The following is a 16,411-nucleotide window of genomic DNA, read 5'->3' on the forward strand; positions in this document are numbered from 1 at the left end:
GGGCTGCATTGATCAAGACATAAGGGGATCATGGGATCCCATCCCAATGACATCCCCACCCACCATTGAGCATGCACTGACTCAGCACCATCCGATTAACCATCAACCCTTCCACTGACCTATTGACCAACACCTGCTCTTATCCACCATCATCTTCATCATCATCATCATCCATCTTCATCATCATTGTCCATCCACTGTCATCATCGTCCATCATGATGGATGAAGAACTCTGAATGGATTCTGGACTGGATGGTGGGTGGGTTCCTGCCCAGATGTAGGGAAGAATTCAATGGGTGGATGAATGGTTGGATGGATGTGGGGAAGCTAGGACAGCTAGAGGGTTCCTGGTGGCCAGATGCATGTCCTGGTGAATAGAAGATTGTCCATTGGAAGTGGGGAATGGTCAGGGGGGAGGCCTGGGGCCATGTGGAGAGAAAGAACCAGAGTGATGAATGTTGGATTGGGTGGGGTTTGGTGTTGGGTGGTTGATTGGATGGATGGATGAACTGATGCTTAGGGATGGATGGAGATGTGGATGAATGAGTGGATGTTTAATGATTGATAGCTTGGAAATTGCTGATGAAAACATGGATAGATGGATAACAAATGACTGAAAGTTTGGTAAATGAGGGATGGACATGTGGATTAGACACCGATAGTCATGACCAGGATCATCCCCTCTCCATCACAGCCACAGTTGAGCAAGACGAGATGCTCCTGCCCTCAGAGGAGCCCCAACCTGAGCATCCCCAAACTGAGTCTCCCCCATCTGAGGTCCCCCCGAAACGGACAGTACTGGGGGAGCTGAGGGTCTCCAGCATCACCCCCAGCTCCGTGGGGCTGCAGTGGAGCATCCCCGAGGGCCCCTTTGACTCCTTCATGCTGCAGTACCGAGATGCCCAGGGCCAGCCCCAGGCCCTGTCCATTGATAGCAGGTCCCAGTCGGTGACAGTGCCGGGGCTGTCCCCATCCCGCCGGTACCGCTTCCACCTCTATGGGCTGCGGGGCGGGAAGAAGATCGACCACATCTCCACTGATGTCATCACAGGTGAGGGGGAAAATGAGAGGGATGGAGGGATCAAAGGATGGAAGGATCAAGGGATCCTATCATGATTACATCCCCACCTGCCATTATCCACCATCATCTTCATCATCATCTGTCATCCACCATCATCGTCATTCTCTACCCTTCATCATTATCATTATCTATCCTCCATCATTATTATCCAGCACCCGTCATCATCATCATCATTCCTCAATCACCTTCCATCATCCATCCACTGTCATAACAAACCATCATCATCATCTTCCATTATCACTGCCAATCCCTGATGGATGAAGAATTGAATGGCTTCTGGACTGGGTGGTGGGTGGGTTCCTGCCCAGATAGAGGGAAGAAATTCAATGGATGGATGAGCGTTTGGATGGATATGGGGAAACCAGGATGACTGGAGGGTTCCTGGTGGCCCAATGCATGTCGCGGTGTGTGGAAGATTGTCCATGGGATATAGGTGATGGGAGTGTCGGAAGCCTGGGAAGATGTGGGGAGAAAGATCTGAAAAGACAAATGTGGGACTGAGTGGAGGCTTGGGATGGGAGTTGGGTAGTAATGGGATGGATGGATGGATGGATGAATGGTCAAATGGCTGTTTATGGATGGATTGGCACGTGGATGGATGGGTGATAAATGATGGATAATTGGGTGGGTGATGGACGGACACGTGGATGGCCACACCCATCCCTATCCCATCTGTCACAGCCACAGCTGAGCAAGAGAAGCCACCACCATCCCCAGAGGAGCCCACACCTGAACACCCCCAAACTGAGCCTCCCCCATCTGAGGCCTCACTGACACGGGCGGTGCTGGGAGAGCTGAGGGTCTCCAGTGTCACCCCCAGCTCTGTGGGGCTGCAATGGAGCATCCCCGAGGGCCCCTTTGACTCCTTCACGCTGCAGTACCGGGATGCCCAGGGCCAGCCCCAGACCCTGCCCATCGATGGCGGGTCCTGCTCAGTGACGGTGCCGGGGCTGTCCCCATCCCGCCGGTACCGCTTCCACCTCTACGGGCTGCGGGGCGGGAAGAGGATCGATCGTGTCTCCATTGACATCACCACAGGTGAGGGCGAAAGTGATAGGAATGGAGGACTGGATTGATCAAGACATGAGGGGATCATGGGATCCCATCCCAATGACATCCCCACACACCACTGAGCATCCACTGACCGCAGCACCATCCGATCAAACATCGACCCTTCCACCAACCCATTGACCAACACCTGCCATCATCCACCATCATCTTCATCAACCCTCATCATCATTATTCATCTTCATCCATTACCCATCTTGAATCCATCATCATGTATCCATGATGGATCAAGAACTGAATGGCTGAATGGATTCCAGACAGGATGGTGGGTGGGTTCCTGCCTAGATGGATGGAAGAAGCTGGATGGGTGGATGAATAGTTGGATGGATGTGGAGAAGCTAGGATACATGGAGTGTTCCTGGTGGCTGTATGCATGTTCTTATGCTACAAGATTGTCCACAGGGAAAGGGGATGGCAGGGGTGGAGGCCAGTGCTGATGTGAGGAGAAAGAACCAAAGATAGGGATGTGAGATTAGGTGGGGAGTTGGGTTGAGGATAGATGGATGAATGGATGGATGATGGGGAGTTGGGTTGAGGAGATGGATGGATGGATGGATGAATGGATGGATGGATGGATGGATGGATGGTTGTTTATGTATGGAGAGAGACATGGATGGATGCATCATGAATGATAGTTGGTTAAATGATGGATGAACACATGGATGACCACACCCATCACCATCTCCTCTGTTGCAGCCGCAGCTGAGCCAGAGGAGTCACTCCCACCCTCAGAGGAGCCTCAGCCTGACCATCCCCAAACTGAGCCTAGCCCATCTGAGGCCCCCCTGGTGCTGGCGGTGCTGGGGGAGCTGAGGGTCTCCAGTGTCACCCCCAGCTCCGTGGGGCTGCAGTGGAGCGTCCCCGAGGGCCCCTTTGACTCCTTCACGCTGCAGTACCGGGATGCCCAGGGCCAGCCTCGGGCCCTGCCCATCGATGGCGGGTCCCGCTCGGTGACGGTGCCGGGGCTGTCCCCGTCCCACCGGTACCGCTTCCACCTCTACGGGCTGCGGGGCGGGAAGAGGATCGACCGCGTCTCCACTGACGTCATCACAGGTGAGGGGGAAAGTGAGAGGAATGGATGGATTGATCAAGTGATGGAGGGATCAAGGGATCCCACCCCCTCCCATCCCAACCTGGCACTGAGCCACCACCAACCCCTGCACCATCCAATCAACCATCGACCCTTCCCCTAACCTATTGACCAACACCCGCCATCATCCACCATCATCTTCATCATCTGTCATCCATCATCATCATTATTCACCTTCCCTCATCATCACCTTCCATCATCATCATCATCATCATCATCATCATCATCATCATCCATCCATGACGGATCAAGAATGAAGCGGCTGAATGGATTCCAGACTGGATGGTGGGTGGGTTCCTGCCCAGATGGATGGAAGAACGTGGATGGATGGATGAGTGGTTGGATGGATGTGGGGCAGCTGGGATGGACTAAGGGCTCCTGGTGGCCTGATGCATGTCCTCTTGGATGGAAAATTTTCTATGGAAAATGGGGGATGGTAGGGGTGGAGGCCTGGGGGGATTTGTAGAGAAAGCCGGAGAGATGGATGTGGGACTGGGTGGGGAGTTGGCTTGGGTGTTGGATAGGTGATGGGATGGATGGATGGACTGATGGAGGGACGGATGATGGATGAGGTATGGATGGTGATGGGTGATGGATGAATGGATGGATGGGGGTCTCCTGGGTGTTTTGGATGGATGGATGACAAATGGTCACGTGGTTGGACAGGCACATGTGAGGCTGAGCCGATAGTTGGCTTGTGCCTTGAGTGAGGGAAGGGGTCAGTGTGGGGGTGTAGGTTGGGCAGGGAGTGAGGAGTGATGGTGGAATGGATTCAAGGATTGGCAGAAGGAAAATAATGGATGCTGGATGGATAATGGATGGATGATGTGTGTTGGGGCAGCTTGTTGGTGGTTTGAGAATCCGGTGGAGGGAGACGTTAAAAAACCAGTTAAAGGAAAGAGTGCATGGAAAGAAACATGATTGGATGGATGGACGGATGGTGGGATGGACAGGTGGACGGACAAGCAGATGGCCACCACCATCACCACCCCCTCTGTCACAGCCACAGCGGAGCAAGAGGAGCCGCTCCTGCCCCCAGAGGAACCCCAACCTGAGCACCCTCAAACTGAACCTTCCCCATCTGAGGCCCCCCCAGCGCGGGTGGTGCTGGGGGAGCTGAGGGTCTCCAGTGTCACCCCCAGCTCTGTGGGGTTGCAGTGGAGCGTCCCCCAGGGCCCCTTTGACTCCTTCACGCTGCAGTACCGGGATGCCCAGGGCCAGCCCCAGGCCCTGCCCATTGATGGCGGGTCCCGCTCAGTGACGGTGCCGGGGCTGTCCCCGTCCCGCCGGTACCGCTTCCACCTCTACGGGCTGCGGGGCGGGAAGAGGATCGACCGAGTCTCCATTGACATCACCACAGGTGAGGGGGAAAATGAGAGGGATGGAGGGATGGATTGATCAAGACAAGAGGGGATAGTGGGATCCCATCTTGATGACATCCCCACCCACCATTGAGCATCCACTGACCGCAGCACCATCCGATCAAACATCGACCCTTCCACCAACCCATTGACCAACAGCCGCCGTCATCCACCATCATCTTCATCAACCCCCATCATCATCATTCACCATCCGTCCTCATCATCATCATTCATCTTCATCCATTACCCATCTTGAATCCATCATCATGTATCCATGATGGATCAAGAACTGAATGGCCTAATGGATTCCGGACAGGATGGTGGATGGTTCCGGCCCAGATGGATGGAAGAAGCTGGATGAGTGGATGAAAAGTTGGATGGATGTGGAGGAGCTAGGGTAGATGGAGCGTTCCTGGTGGCTGTATGCGTGTTCTTATAGTACAAGATTGCTCACGGGAAATAGGGATGGCAGGGGTGGAGGCCTGGGTTGATGTGAGGAGAAAGAGCCAAAGATAGGGATGTGAGATTAGGTGGGGAGTTGGGTTGAGTGATAGATACAATGGATGGATGGATGGATGGATGGATGGATGGATAGATGGGTGGATGGATGGTTGTTTATGGATGGATGGTTTTTTATGGATGGAGAGAGACATGGATGGATGGATGATGAATGATGGATAGTTAGATAAATGATGGATGGAAACATTCATGGACAAATGGATGGCCACGCCCATCACCATTCCCACTGTCACAGACACAGCTGAGCAAGAGGAGCCACTCTCGCCCTCAGAGGAGCCCCAGCCTGACTACCCTCAAACTGAACCTCCCCCATCTGAGGTCCCCCAGGCGCGGGCAGTGCTGGGGGAGCTGAGGGTCTCCAGCGTCACTCCCAGCTCTGTGGGGCTGCAGTGGAGTGTCCCCGAGGGCCCCTTTGACTCCTTCAAGCTGCAGTACCGGGATGCCCAGGGCCAGCCCCAGGCCCTGCCCATCGATGGTGGATCCCGCTCGGTGACGGTGCCAGGGCTGTCCCCGTCCCACCGGTACCGCTTCCATCTCTGTGGACTGCGGGATGGGAAGAGGATCGACCACGTCTCCACTGAGGCCACCACAGGTCAGAGGGATGGATTGATCAAGCCATGGAGGGATCATGGGATCCCATCCCCATCTCATTCCCACCCACCTTCGAGAACCCACTGTCCTTGGTACCATCCAATCAATCATCAACCCTTCCACTACTTATTGACCAACACCTGTCATCATCCACCATCATCTTCATCATTCCCCATCACCATAATGATCCTTACCCATCAGCATTATTCTCATTCATCATCCATTAACATCATCATCATCATCCATCTTCATCCATCATCCATCTTCAATCCATAATTGTCATCATCATCATCGTCCGTCCATGATGTATCAAGAACTGAATGGCTGAATGGATTCCAGACAGGATGGTGGGTGGGTTCCTGCCCAGATGGATGGAAGAAGCGGGATGGGTGGATGAATAGTTGGATGGATGTGGGGAAGCTAGGATGGATGGAGTGTTCCTGGTGGCATTACATGATTTCTTAGGTGTGGACAAATTTCCATGGGTAATGGGATGGCAGGGGTGGAGGCCTGGGTTGATGTGAGGAGGAAGAGCCAGAGGTATGGATGTGGGATTAGGTGGGGAGTTGGGTTGAGTGTTGGGTGGTAGATTGGATGGATGGATGGATGGATGGTTGTTTTTGGATGGAGGAAGACATGGCTGAATGGATGATGAGTGACGGATAATTGAATAATTGATGGATGGACAGAATGATGGACACATGGATGGCCAAGCCCATCACCATCTCCTCTGTTGCAGCTGCAGCCGAGCCAGAGGAGCCTCTCCTGCCCTCAGAGGAGCCTCAACCCGAGCACTCCCAAACTGAGCCTCCCTCATCTGAGGCCCCTCTGGCGCGGGCGGTGCTCGGGGAGCTGAGGGTCTCCAGTGTCACCCCCAGCTCCGTGGGGCTGCAGTGGAGCGTCCCCAAGGACCCCTTTGACTCCTTCACACTGCATTACCGGGATGCCCAGGACCAGCCCCAGACCCTGCCCATTGATGGCGGGTCCCGCTCGGTGACGGTGCCAGGGTTGTCCCCATCCAACTGGTACCGCTTCCACCTCTACGGGCTGCGGGGCGGGAAGAGGATCGATCGTGTCTCCATTGACATTACCACAGGTGAGGGGGAAAATGAGAGGGATGGAGGGATGGATTGATCAAGACAAGAGGGGATAGTGGGATCCCATCTTGATGACATCCCCACCCACCATTGAGCATCCACTGACCGCAGCACCATCCGATCAAACATCGACCCTTCCACCAACCCATTGACCAACATCCGCCGTCATCCACCATCATCTTCATCAACCCCCATCATCATCATTCACCATCCGTCCTCATCATCATCATTCATCTTCATCCATTACCCATCTTGAATCCATCATCATGTGTCCACGATGGATCAAGAACTGAATGGCCTAATGGACTCCGGACAGGATGGTGGATGGTTCCGGCCCAGATGGATGGAAGAAGCTGGATGAGTGGATGAAAAGTTGGATGGATGTGGAGGAGCTAGGGTAGATGGAGCGTTCCTGGTGGCTGTATGCGTGTTCTTATAGTACAAGATTGCTCACGGGAAATAGGGATGGCAGGGGTGGAGGCCTGGGTTGATGTGAGGAGAAAGAGCCAAAGACAGGGATGTGAGATTAGGTGGGGAGTTGGGTTGAGTGATAGATACAATGGATGGATGGATGGATGGATGGATGGATGGATGGATAGATGGGTGGATGGATGGTTGTTTATGGATGGATGGTTTTTTATGGATGGAGAGAGACATGGATGGATGGATGATGAATGATGGATAGTTAGATAAATGATGGATGGAAACATTCATGGACAAATGGATGGCCACGCCCATCACCATTCCCTCTGTCACAGACACAGCTGAGCAAGAGGAGCCACTCTCGCCCTCAGAGGAGCCCCAGCCTGACTACCCTCAAACTGAACCTCCCCCTTCTGAGGCCCCTCTGGCGCGGGCGGTGCTCGGGGAGCTGAGGGTCTCCAGCGTCACTCCCAGCTCCGTGGGGCTGCAGTGGAGTGTCCCCGAGGGCCCCTTTGACTCCTTCAAGCTGCAGTACCGGGATGCCCAGGGCCAGCCCCAGGCCTTGCCCATCGATGGTGGATCCCGCTCGGTGACGGTGCCAGGGCTGTCCCCGTCCCGCCGGTACCGCTTCCATCTCTACGGGCTGCGGGGCGGGAAGAGGATCGACCATGTCTCCACTGAGGCTGTCACAGGTGAGGGGGAAGGTCAGAGAGTGGAGAGTGGGTGGGTGGATGGATGGAGGGATTAGGTGGGGGATGGATGGATGGATGGATGGATGGATACATGGATGCATGGATACATGGAGTGTTGGTGGGAGGGATGGAGATTGGGATGAAGGGTTGGTGAGATGGATTATTGGTTATGAGTTGGCTGTGGGGATGGAGGGATCAAGAAGGTTATGGATCATGGGTGGATGATGGTTCGATCAGTGTTCAGATGATGGGTGGATGGGTGACAGGATAAAGAGTTCTGGTGGTCAGAAATTCCAGGGTAAGGACAGAGGAGCAGTGGAAAGAGATTTGGGATGGAGCAACGGATGTATCATGGATGGAATTTCTGTTCGATGAATGGATGGATGGATGGAAGCAGGGATGGATGGGTGGGTGCTCAGGTGACTAATTAGACAATTAATGACTTAATGTGTGGTTGGACCCTAAGTGGATCCTGGGATTCATGGACCAATGAATGGGTGCGAGGGAGAAGGGTCATGGAGAGGGATGGGTCCTGTGGGGTGGGAAGAGAGGTGGATGGAGAATGGATGGGAGATCCTGGATTGGACGGAAGGATGTGTGGTTCTTTGGATGGAATGATGGATGATGGATGGACAGAAAAACAAGAGGAAGGAAAGACGTATGAAGCAATGGAAGATGGGCGGATGAAGTGATGGATGGATAGGTGGAGAATGTACAGATGGGTGGCTGGGTGGGCGAGTGGATGGCTGGGTGTCTCCTAGATAGGATAGATGAAATGGATTGTTTGATGGATGGGTGGGTGGAGAATGTTTATGGGTGAGTGCAGGTTGGGATGAGCCCATGGCTGGTTTGTGCCCTGGATAAGTGAAGCAGGGGAGTGGGGTTGAAGATGGAAGAACAGACAGGGAACTGAATATGGCCAGAGAGATGATGGATGGACAGAAGGACAAGCAGGTGGTGAATCTCCACATCTTGCCTTGTCCTATCTCTGCACAGCCTCACCCTCGGAGGCTCCCCCAACTGAGGACTCCCCAGCTGAGGGCCACGAACATGAACACCAACAAACTGAGGCCCTCCCAGCACGAGCAGTGCTCGGGGAGCTGAGGGTCTCCAGTGTCACCCCCAGCTCCGTTGGGCTGCAGTGGAGCGTCACCAAGGGCCCCTTTGACTCCTTCACGCTGCAGTACCGGGATGCCTGGGGCCAGCCCCAGGCCCTGCCTATCGATGGCAGGTCCCGCTCGGTGACGGTGCCAGGGCTGTCCCCGTCCCACCAGTACCGCTTCCACCTCTACGGGCTACGGGGTGGGAAGAGGATCGACCATGTCTCCACTGAGGCTGTCACAGGTGAGGGGGAAAGTCAGAGAGTTGATGGTGGGTGGGTGGATGGATGGATGGATGGATGGATGGATGTGTGTAGCATTAGTGAAAGGGATGGAGAGTGGGATGAAGGGTTTGAGAGATGGAAGGTGGGTGATGGATTGGATGGAGGAATCAAGGGGGTGATGGATCATGGGTGGATGATGGCTGGATGAATGTCCAGATGATGGGTGGATGAGTGGAAGGATAAAGAACAGGGGTGGACATAAATACAAGAGGAAGGACAGATTTATGGAACAGTGGAAAGAGATGTGGGATCGAGTGATGGATGTACAATGGATGGAAGTGGGAAGGGTGGGAAGGATGGGTGGATGGATGGATGGATGGAAGCAGGGATAGATGGGTGGGTGGTCAGGTGACTAATTGGACAATTAACGACTTAATGTGTGGTTGGACCCTAAGTGGATCCTGAACTTCATGGATCAATGAATGGATATAAGGAAGAAGGGTCATGGAGAGGGGATGGGTCCTGTGGGGTGGGAAGTAAGATGGATGGAGAATGGATGGGAGATCCTGGATTGGATGGGTGGATGGGTAGAGTGGGGTTCCTGGAATGGATCAATGGGTGGCTGGGTGGATGGGTGATTGGTGGATGGATGGATGGATGGATGGATGGATGAATGGATGGATGGGATGAACAAAATAACAAGAGGAAGGAAATATGGCTGGAACAGTGGAAGAAAGTGTGGGATGGAGTGATGGATGAGTGGTTGGAGAATGGATAGATAGTTGGGTGTGTGGATGGATGGGGGTCTCATGGGTTGGAGGGATGAGATGGATGGGTCAATGGATGGATGGGTGGACATATTTATGGAGGGGTGGACATGTTTATGGATGGGTGCAGGTTGGGATGAGTCTGTGGCTGGTTTGTGCCCTGGGTGAGTGAAGCAGGGAGGAGGGCTGAGGATGGAAGAACAGACAGGGGGGCTGCATGTGGCTGGACAGATGACGGATGGACAGAAGGAAAGGCAGGTGGTGAATCTCCATGTCCTGCCTTGTCCCATCTCCACACAGCACCAGCCTTACCCTCGGAGGCTCCCGCAACTGAGGACTCCCCAGCTGAGGACCACGAACATGAACACCAACACACTGAGGTCCCCCCAGCACGAACAGTGCTGGGGGAGCTGAGGGTCTCCAGTGTCACCCCCAACTCCGTGGGGCTGCAGTGGAGCGTCCCTGAGGGCCCCTTTGACTCCTTCACGCTGCAGTACCGGGATGCCCAGGGCCAGCCTCAGGCCCTGCCCATTGATGGCGGGTCCCGCTCGGTGACGGTACCAGGGCTGTCCCCATCCCGCCGGTACCGCTTCCACCTCTATGGGCTGTGGGGCGGGAAGAGGATCGACCGCGTCTCCACTGATGTCGTCACAGGTGAGGGGAAAGTGAGAGGGATGGATTGATCAAGCCATGGAGGGATCATGGGATCCCATCCCAATGACATTCCCACCCACCATCAAGAACCCACTGATCTCAGTACCATCCAATCAACCATTGACTCTTCAACCACCTAATGACCAACACCTGCCATCATCCACCATCATCTTCATCATTCCCCATCACCATAATGATCCTCACCCATCAGCATTATTCTCATTCATCATCCATTAACATCATCATCATCATCCATCTTCATCCATCATCCATCTTCAATCCCTAACTGTCATCATCATCATCATCCGTCCATGATGTATCAAGAACTGAATGGCTGAATGGATTCCAGACAGGATGGTGGGTGGGTTCCTGCCCAGATGGATGGAAGAAGCGGGATGGGTGGATGAATAGTTGGATGGATGTGGGGAAGCTAGGAGTGTTCCTGGTGGCATTACATGATTTCTTAGGTGTGGACGAATTTCCATGGGTAATGGAATGGCAGGGGTGGAGGCCTGGGTTGATGTGAGGAGGAAGAGCCAGAGGTATGGATGTGGGATTAGGTGGGGAGTTGGGTTGAGTGTTGGGTGGTAGATTGGATCGATGGATGGATGGATGGATGGATGGATGGATGGATGGATGGTTGCTTTTGGATGGAGGAAGACATGGCTGAATGGATGATGAATAATGGATAGTTGGGTAATTGATGGATGGACACAATGATGGACACATGGATGGCCAAGCCCATCACCATCCCCTCTGTTGCAGTAGCAACCGAACCAGAGGAGCCGCTTCTGCCCTCAGAGGAGCCCCAACCTGATCACCCCCAAACTGAGCCTCCCCCATCTGAGGCCCTACTGGCACGGGCAGTGCTGGGGGAGCTGAGGGTCTCCAGCGTCACTCCCAGCTCCATTGGGCTGCAGTGGAGTGTCCTTGAGGGCCCCTTTGACTCCTTCACACTGCAGTACCGAGATGCCCAGGGCCAGCCCCAGGCCCTGCCCATCGATGGCGGGTCCCGCTCGGTGACGGTGCCAGGGCTGTCCCCGTCCCGCCGGTACCGCTTCCACCTCTACGGGCTGCGGGGCGGGAAGAGGATCGACCACGTCTCCACTGAGGCTGTCACAGGTGAGGGGGAAAGTGAGAGATTTGAGGGTGGTTGGATGGATGGATGGAGGGATGAAGCAGGGAATGGATGGATGAATGGATGGATGGATGAAGCAGGGATGGATGGGTGGTGCTCAGGTGACTATTGGGACATTTAATGACTTATTGTGTGGTTGGACCCTAAGTGGATCCTGAACTTCATGGATCAATGAATGGATATAAGGAAGAAGGGTCATGGAGAGGGGATGGGTCCTGTGGGGTGGGAAGTAAGATGGATGGAGAATGGATGGGAGATCCTGGATTGGATGGGTGGATGGGTAGAGTGGGGTTCCTGGAATGGATCAATGGGTGGCTGGGTGGATGGGTGATTGGTGGATGGATGGATGGATGGATGGATGAATGGATGGATGGGATGAACAAAATAACAAGAGGAAGGAAATATGGCTGGAACAGTGGAAGAAAGTGTGGGATGGAGTGATGGATGAGTGGTTGGAGAATGGATAGATAGTTGGGTGTGTGGATGGATGGGGGTCTCATGGGTTGGAGGGATGAGATGGATGGGTCAATGGATGGATGGGTGGACATATTTATGGAGGGGTGGACATGTTTATGGATGGGTGCAGGTTGGGATGAGTCTGTGGCTGGTTTGTGCCCTGGGTGAGTGAAGCAGGGGAGTGGGGTTGAAGATGGAAGAACAGACAGGGAGCTGCATGTGGCTGGACAGATGACGGATGGACAAAAGGTCAGGCAGGTGGTTGATCTCCATGTCCTGCCTTGTCCCATCTCTGCACAGCACCAGCCTCACCCTCGGAGGCTCCCGCAACTGAGGACTCCCCAGCTGAGGACCACGAACATGAACACCTACAAACTGAGGTCCCCCCGGTGCGGGCAGTGCTGGGGGAGCTGAGGGTCTCCAGTGTCACCCCTAGCTCTGTGGAGCTGCATTGGAGTGTCCTTGAGGGCCCCTTTGACTCCTTCACGCTGCAGTACCGGGATGCCCAGGGCCAGCCTCAGGCCCTGCCCATTGATGGCGGGTCCCGCTCGGTGACGGTGCCGGGGCTGTCCCCGTCCCACCGGTACCGCTTCCACCTCTACGGGCTGCGGGGTGGGAAGAGGATCGATCGCGTCTCCACTGAGGCTGTCACAGGTGAGGGGGAAAGTCAGAGAGTTGAGGGTGGGTGGGTGAATGGAGGGATGCGTGGCGTGTTGCTGTGAGGGATGGAGAGTGGGATGAAGGGTTTGAGAGATGGAAGATGGGTGATGGATTGGATGGAGGGATGGAGGAACCAAGAGGGTGATGGATCATGGGTGGATGATGGCTGGATGAATGTCCAGATGATGGGTGGATGAGTGGCAGGATAAAGAGCAAGGATGGACATAAATACAAGAGGAAGGACAGATTGATGGAACAGTAGAAAGAGATATCAGATAGAGTGATGAATGTATAATGGATGGAAATGGGGATGGTTGGGTGGATTGATGGATGGATGTAAGCAGGAATGGAAGGGTGGGTGGTCAGGTGACTAATTGGACATTTAATGACTTAATGTGTGTTTGGACCCTAAGTAGGTCCTGGGGTTCATGGATCCATTGGATGGTGTGAGGGAGAAAGGTCATGGAGAGGGGATGGGTCCTGTGGGGTGGGAAGAGAGGTGGATGGAGAAAGGCTGGGGGCTTCTGGATTGAAGGGATGAATGTGGTGCTTTTGGGATGGGTGGCTGGATGATGGATTGATCAATGGATGGATGCATGCATAGGCCCTTATGGGCTTCTTGATGGGTGTATAGATGGATGGAATGGACAGAAAAACAAGAGGAAGGAAGGACTGATGGAGAAATGCAAGAAGGGGGGATGGAGTGATGGATGAGTGAGTGAAGAACGGATAGATGGATGGATGGATGGACATTTTTTTGGATGGGTGCAGGTTGGGATGAGTCTGTGGCTGGTTTGTGCCCTGGGTGAGTGAGGGGAAGGGTGAGAGGGTTGTTCAAGGACAGGTGGGGGGATGCATGTGGCTGGAGAGTTGATGGGTGCACAGAAGGAGAGGCTTGTGGTAGATCTCCACATCTTGCCTTGTCCCATCTCCACACAGCATCAGCCTCACCCTCAGAGGCTCCCGCAACTGAGGACTCCCCAGCTGAGGGCCACGAACATGAACACCAACACACTGAGGTCCCCCCAGCACGAACAGTGCTGGGGGAGCTGAGGGTCTCCAGCGTCACCGCCAGCTCCGTGGGGCTGCAGTGGAGCGTCCCCGAGGGCCCCTTTGACTCCTTCAAGCTGCAGTACCGGGATGCCCAGGGCCAGCCCCAGGCCTTGCCCATTGATGGCGGGTCCCGCTCGGTGACGGTGCCAGGGCTGTCCCCGTCCCACCGGTACCGCTTCCACCTCTACGGGCTGCGGGGTGGGAAGAGGATCGACCGCGTCTCCACTGACGTCGTCACAGGTGAGGGGGAAAGTGAGAGGGATGGATTGATCAAGCCATGGAGGGATCATGGGATCCTATCCCAATGACATTCCCACCCACCATCAAGAACCCACTGATCTCAGTACCATCCAATCAACCATTGACCCTTCAACCACCTAATGACCAACACCTGCCATCATTCACCATCATCTTCATCATTCCCCATCACCATAATGATCCTCACCCATCAGCATTATTCTCATTCATCATCCATTAACATCATCATCATCATCCATCTTCATCCATCATCCATCTTCAATCCATAATTGTCATCATCATCATCATCCGTCCATGATGTGGACGGATTCAGCCAAGAACTAAATGGCTGAATGGATTCCAGACAGGATGGTGGGTGGGTTCCTGCCCAGATGGATGGAAGAAGCTGGATGGGTGGATGAATAGTTGGATGGATGTGGGGAAGCTAGGATGGATGGAGTGTTCCTGGTGGCATTACATGATTTCTTAGGTGTGGACAAATTTCCATGGGTAATGGGATGGCAGGGGTGGAGGCCTGGGTTGATGTGAGGAGGAAGAGCCAGAGATATGGATGTGGGATTAGGTGGGGAGTTGGGTTGAGTGTTGGGTGGTAAATTGGATGGATGGATGGATGGATGGATGGATGGTTGTTTTTGGATGGAGGAAGACATGGCTGAATGGATGATGAGTGACGGATTATTGAGTAATTGATGGATAGACAGAATGATGGACACATGGATGGCCAAGCCCATCACCATCTCCTCTGTTGCAGCTGCAGCCGAGCCAGAGGAACCTCTCCTGCCCTCAGAGGAGCCCCAACCCGAGCACTCCCAAACTGAACCTCCCCCATCTGAGGCCCCCCTGGCACCGGTGGTGCTGGGGGAGCTGAGGGTCTCCAGTGTCACCCCCAGCTCTGTGGGGCTGCAGTGGAGCATCCCTGACGGTCCCTTTGACTCTTTCATGCTGCAGTACCGGGATGCCCAGGGCCAGCCCCAGGCCCTGCCCATCGATGGCAGGTCCCACTCGGTGACGGTGCCAGGGCTGTACCCATCCCGCCGGTACCGCTTCCACCTCTACGGGCTGCGGGGCGGGAAGAGGATCGACCATGTCTCCACTGAGGCTGTCACAGGTGAGGGGGAAAGTGAGAGAGATGGATTTATCAAGTGATGGAGGGATCATGGAATCCCATCCCCATCTCATCCCCACCCATTGTCATGCACCCACTGACCTCGATACTATCCAATCAACCATTGTCCCTTCCACCAACCTACTAACCAACACCTGCCATCATCCACCATCATCTTCATCATTCCTCATCATCATAATCATCATCAACCATCATCATCATCATTCACGTTCCATCATCATCATCATCATCCATCCATGATGGATCAAGAACCAACTGGCTGAACTGATTTCGCATTGGATGATGGGTGGGTTCCTGCCCAGAACGACGAAAGAAATTTAATGGATGGATGAGTGGTTGGATGGATGTGGGGCGGCCGGGATGGATGAAGGGTTCCTTGTGACCGTATGAATGTCCTTATGCATGGAAGATTGTCCATGGAAAACGGGGATAATAGAGATGGAGGTCTGAGAGGAATGTGGGCAGAAATAGCCAGAAATATGGATGTGTGATTAGGTAGGGAGTTGGGTTGCATGCTGGGTGCTAGATTGGATGGATGGATGGATGGTTATTTTTGAATGGAGGGAGACATGGCTGAATGGATGATGAATGATGGATAGTTGGGTAAATGATGGATGGACACAATGATGGACACATGGATGGCCAAACCCATCACCATCCCCTCTGTTACAACCACAGCTGAGCAAGAGGAGCCACTTCTGCCCTCAGAGGAGCCCCGACCTGAGCACCCCCAAACTGAGCCTCCCTCATCTGAGGCCCCCCCAGCACGAGCACTGCTGGGGGAGCTGAGGGTCTCCAGTGTCACCCCCAGCTCTGTGGGGCTGCAGTGGAGCGTCCCCGAGGGCCCCTTTGACTCCTTCACGCTGCAGTACCGGGATGCCCAGGGCCAGCCCCAGGCCCTGTCCATCGATGGCGGGTCCCGCTCGGTGACAGTGCCGGGGCTGTCCCCGTCCCGCCGGTACCGCTTCCACCTCTACGGGCTGCAGGGCAGGAAGAGGATCGATCACGTCTCCACTGAGGCTGTCACAGGTGAGGGGGAAGGTCAGAGGATTT

The 16,411-nt window shown here is 54.3% G+C and overlaps 2 protein-coding genes across 2 annotated transcripts in view; one reads left to right on the forward strand and one right to left on the reverse strand.

Moving 5' to 3' along the window:
* Positions 1-16,411, reverse strand: part of LOC116779940 (estradiol 17-beta-dehydrogenase 8-like) — a 120,418-nt gene that overhangs the window by 74,292 nt on the left and 29,715 nt on the right. The gene's annotated exons all lie outside the window — the stretch shown is intronic.
* LOC116779921 (tenascin-X-like) overlaps positions 1-16,411 on the forward strand; it is a 34,091-nt gene that overhangs the window by 9,981 nt on the left and 7,699 nt on the right. Inside the window, 16 exon segments of the mRNA XM_032674431.1 lie at positions 695-1,051; positions 1,763-2,119; positions 2,846-3,202; positions 4,260-4,277; positions 4,324-4,599; positions 5,424-5,711; positions 6,450-6,454; positions 6,518-6,806; positions 7,566-7,922; positions 8,919-9,266; positions 10,314-10,667; positions 11,433-11,789; positions 12,568-12,915; positions 13,861-14,214; positions 14,984-15,340; positions 16,037-16,387. Of these exon segments, the coding sequence (XP_032530322.1) occupies positions 695-1,051; positions 1,763-2,119; positions 2,846-3,202; positions 4,260-4,277; positions 4,324-4,599; positions 5,424-5,711; positions 6,450-6,454; positions 6,518-6,806; positions 7,566-7,922; positions 8,919-9,266; positions 10,314-10,667; positions 11,433-11,789; positions 12,568-12,915; positions 13,861-14,214; positions 14,984-15,340; positions 16,037-16,387 (4,773 nt within the window).

The sequence above is a fragment of the Chiroxiphia lanceolata genome, chromosome 33 (assembly GCF_009829145.1).
Source record: "Chiroxiphia lanceolata isolate bChiLan1 chromosome 33, bChiLan1.pri, whole genome shotgun sequence".
NCBI classification, from domain to species: Eukaryota; Metazoa; Chordata; class Aves; order Passeriformes; family Pipridae; genus Chiroxiphia; species Chiroxiphia lanceolata.